General features: G+C 39.1%; 1 protein-coding gene across 1 annotated transcript in view; it reads right to left on the reverse strand.

Annotated features, from left to right (window-relative positions):
• SETBP1 (SET binding protein 1) overlaps positions 1–3,881 on the reverse strand; it is a gene marked incomplete at its 3' end in the record, with an annotated part of 317,440 nt that overhangs the window by 282,131 nt on the left and 31,428 nt on the right. Inside the window, 1 exon segment of the mRNA XM_031557220.1 lies at positions 1,145–1,228. Within this exon segment, the coding sequence (XP_031413080.1) occupies positions 1,145–1,228 (84 nt within the window).

Raw genomic sequence — 3,881 nt, forward strand, 5'->3', positions numbered from 1 at the left:
AAAAAAAAAGACTCAATCCTACAAAGCACTTGTGACAACAACAGTGTACCTCCCAACACAGCACAGACAGATCTGTTCTCAGATCTTCTCTGGAAAGCTCCAAAATATTGTTATTAATTAGGTTGATGAACATGCATGTTGAAAACGTAATTATTTTCCTCTTGAGAACTCAACCCCTCTGCCAAAGACAGTTCATCTGGAGCTCCCACACTTTTTCTGCACACTGAATCTGCTTCAGATGTATACCTGAACACAGGTGTTCACAAGCTGCACTAGACAGCAATCAGCCAGTTGTTTCATATTTCAGATCAATGGCTTCTCTCTACCGCAGTGAATATTGGATAACCCACTATCTATTAAAACACATCTACTCAAGCTAGATTCCACTTCATCTTTGGAACAGATGATCACTGGATTCAGACATTTCTAGTTGGAAGGACAGAAGGCAACATCACCCAAAAATTTTTGCAGGGACAAACTCAGGTCAGAATAAGTGCAAAATGGTAGGAATAAACTATCTTCTGTCATTCAGAGCACAGTCCCTCTTCTCTGCATTTGCTGGATCCTACAAGCAGTCTCACTGACGTCAATTTGACCAATTTTAGAATAAGGCACCATTCAATCTGAGTAATGGATATTGAAACCTGGTCACCAGTTTTCAGTTTGTGAACAAGTTTTTAAATGTCTATCATATCTAACCTCACTAAGAACCGTTCTACTGGTGTCACTTCAGAACAAAATCATGAGGAAAATAGCACATTGTTTTTAATGACTGCATATCCAGGCAGCCAGTAAGAGAGTAAAGGTTGTGTGCATTTAGCCAGCAAGGAAGTGTAATAGTCTTTAAGAAAAACACTGCCTGGAGTGGATTATTAAGAAGAACCAGAATTCATGAGTAAATAAGCCAGATGGGAGTAAGGCAGGCTGGGGCATTCCCACTCTTAGTGCAATAAATCCCTAATCTTGCTTGAAAGTGTTTTCTACAAATAACAAATGCCAAAAACATTAATGTGGTATCACTGTTGGCCATGATAAAGATTCTATTTGTGTCCAGAAACCCTGCTATGTAGCTGCACAGTTTAAATCAATCAAACATTAACACATTCTCTTATTTCTTCTCCGGTAAAAGTACATATTGACTGACCTGATCGGAGTCTTTCATTTGAGCATTTTTCCCTTTTCTGCAACCACAGCTCATGAGCAGTTTTGCATCTCCAATGACTTTTCCCTAAAAGAGAAAAGGCAAGAAAAATACCATCACAACCTGAAATAAAAGATTGAGTTATTTGTATTTAAGACAAGAGACAGGGAAAGAGACGGTATTAGGGAAAGCTGTGGACTCATCTTTCATTGCTTTGAGATGCTCTTCCATAAAGAAGTAGCCCCCAAGCTACTAAGGAGACTTCTCCAAGGACCATCATTACCTCATCAGTGAAGTCAGACGGGCACAAGGAAAACACAGTGTATGGAAAAATAACCTTGGGAATATGAACAAACCAAAGTGAAAAAGAACAGGTTATTTCAACCCAGTGCTATTTCAACCCAGAGATTTTCATACGCATACATGAGTAGGAACAAATCCATCACCCTCATGAAGCACAATTGCCAGGATTGACTTGAGGTAAATCTCCTATGTCAGCACTCACATTCACCATTAACAAATTAGTACTAATTTGAATTTAGAATAACTAGATTCTGCAAAATACAGGCCTACAGGCATAACTTACCCACATTCAGACAACTGGTCCGTATAACTAATACCAAATCCTTGCCAGGACTTCAATAGACCAACCTCACCCAACAACACAGTTCACTAGAATAAACACTGCAACAGCAATAGGAGTCTGGGTCCAATGGAGATTTCCAGAGGAACAACTTCCTCACCTTTCATTTCCCTACATAGTAGTTCTAATCTGAGTTCAGCCAACTCCTTTTGATTGACAACCCATCAGGTTGACTGAGCAACAGCATTCTCGTGTTAACTTAGTTTTTTTCTAGGGATCATTTGAATCACTTTTGTTCTTTACCAAAGTTTTTTTGCTTTTATCAGTACATGATAATCTCCAAATCTTTGCAAATCCCCGTGACAGAAAAGGGCTGGTATTCTAGGTTTGGTCACAATGCTGATTAAGTTCAAACAAAAACACAATTGAGATCCCATGAACAGATAATATTTATATACTTTCCCATAGACTCACACTTGGCCTTTTTTTTTTTTCTCAAAAAACTTTCACTATCTGCATCTGGAAAACAAATACTCTCAGTGTCAGCTAAGCAAGAGGGGGAAAAATCTACTCATATGTAGCCATGGAGAATCATAAGATTTCATCTGGATGTATTTGTTTGAAAAGAATACCACAACATTAAAGCAGTTGATGAGTTTAGCCAAGTGGAAGTGCTCTAAACTAAATGATGAGGAATAGAAAGGGAATGATTAAAAGGAATTGCAGCCATTGCTCACTGTCAGGGCACAGCAGAGAGCTGACCCTTGGTGGCAGAAATTACAAACAGGCCAATAAACTTCAGGTCACCTTGGGAGAGCTTGCAAGTTGCCAGGTGTCTCTCTTGGTGACCCCAGCATCTCACCACTCTCAGGAAGACCCAATAATGTGCAAAAATTATTCTTTCACCTTCTCTCTGCAAAAGAGACACTGAAACAGGGGGCATTGTAAAGGTCGTACCTACAACTTCAGTAATTCAATCTGTAATATCTTAAGTTCAAAAAGTATTCCCCAGAAAGAAATGATTAAACTGAAAAGTAAAGTAATTGCATTAAGTTATTATGTTGGAAATGAGAGCACAAAGAACAGGGAGATTATCATATTCCTAAGCAAAAGTGACTTTTTAGATACCAAAAGAACATAAGGGAAGTTAGAGATACAAGAATGCCTAGGGGAGTGCCCATATTTCTAACAGATGGGCAAGACATCTCAGGGTGCCTATAGCAGTAACACACCTGTGTTTAGGCAACTGGATCCATGCATCACTTGTGGTTGGTCACTTTATTTCAGTGCACACAGAAAACCATTACCACAAGATAAGAAGCTCCAGCACTTTGAACACAAAAAAAAAAACAAGGAAAAAGTTGAATTTTTACTCCTTATCTGGCTTATAGGATGCAGTCCCAGACAAACAACCTCATAGCAAGCTACATCAGTGTTCTTCTGTAAGACTGGAAGTATCACAGAAATGATGGCAAATCATAATCATGTGGACAATCAAGAACAGAAGGAAGATATTAACCCAAAACTTGATAGCATTTTTTCCTTGATAATGCAAGAATGCAAAGGCTATTCCATTCCTTTTAAAAATTAAACAAAAACAATACACTGCTTGAATAATCTTATCTCCTTCCATTTCCAACTGCTGATGTACCTTTTTTAATGGGCATCACCTCGATTAGCTAATGCCTTCACCTTTTTAGGAAAGCTTTTTATGAACTGATATTTAATTTAGGGATAGGTGTCTAACATTAGGCAGCCAAGTTGAAAGGCAAAGGAGGAAAAAAAAAAAAAGCATATGGACAACATTTGCAGCCAGTCGCAACTCCGTTTAAGAGCAGATGGAGGCCTTGTCATTCAGGGGTTTCCTCACATACACCAGGCAGTTCAGTGGGGATAGGGAAAGGGGCTTCTGTTTGGATGCTTCTGTCTGGAACCAGATTAGAAGAAAGCATGCTTGCCGCAGCACGTGCCTTGTGTTATATTAAACATGCATATGCAACTTCAGCTTTTATTCAGCGATCTGAAACAGAGCCCTCCAGGGTGCTAAGGGTCAGCGAGTTTTTGTTTGTTTATTTCTGTGTTAGTTTACAGTTTGTAGTGCCCAAGGAGTTTGTTAAGAAATTAAAACACCTCACTGGGTCTATCTTGCCGTGGCTG

The sequence above is a fragment of the Meleagris gallopavo genome, chromosome Z, assembly GCF_000146605.3.
Source record: "Meleagris gallopavo isolate NT-WF06-2002-E0010 breed Aviagen turkey brand Nicholas breeding stock chromosome Z, Turkey_5.1, whole genome shotgun sequence".
NCBI classification, from domain to species: Eukaryota; Metazoa; Chordata; class Aves; order Galliformes; family Phasianidae; genus Meleagris; species Meleagris gallopavo.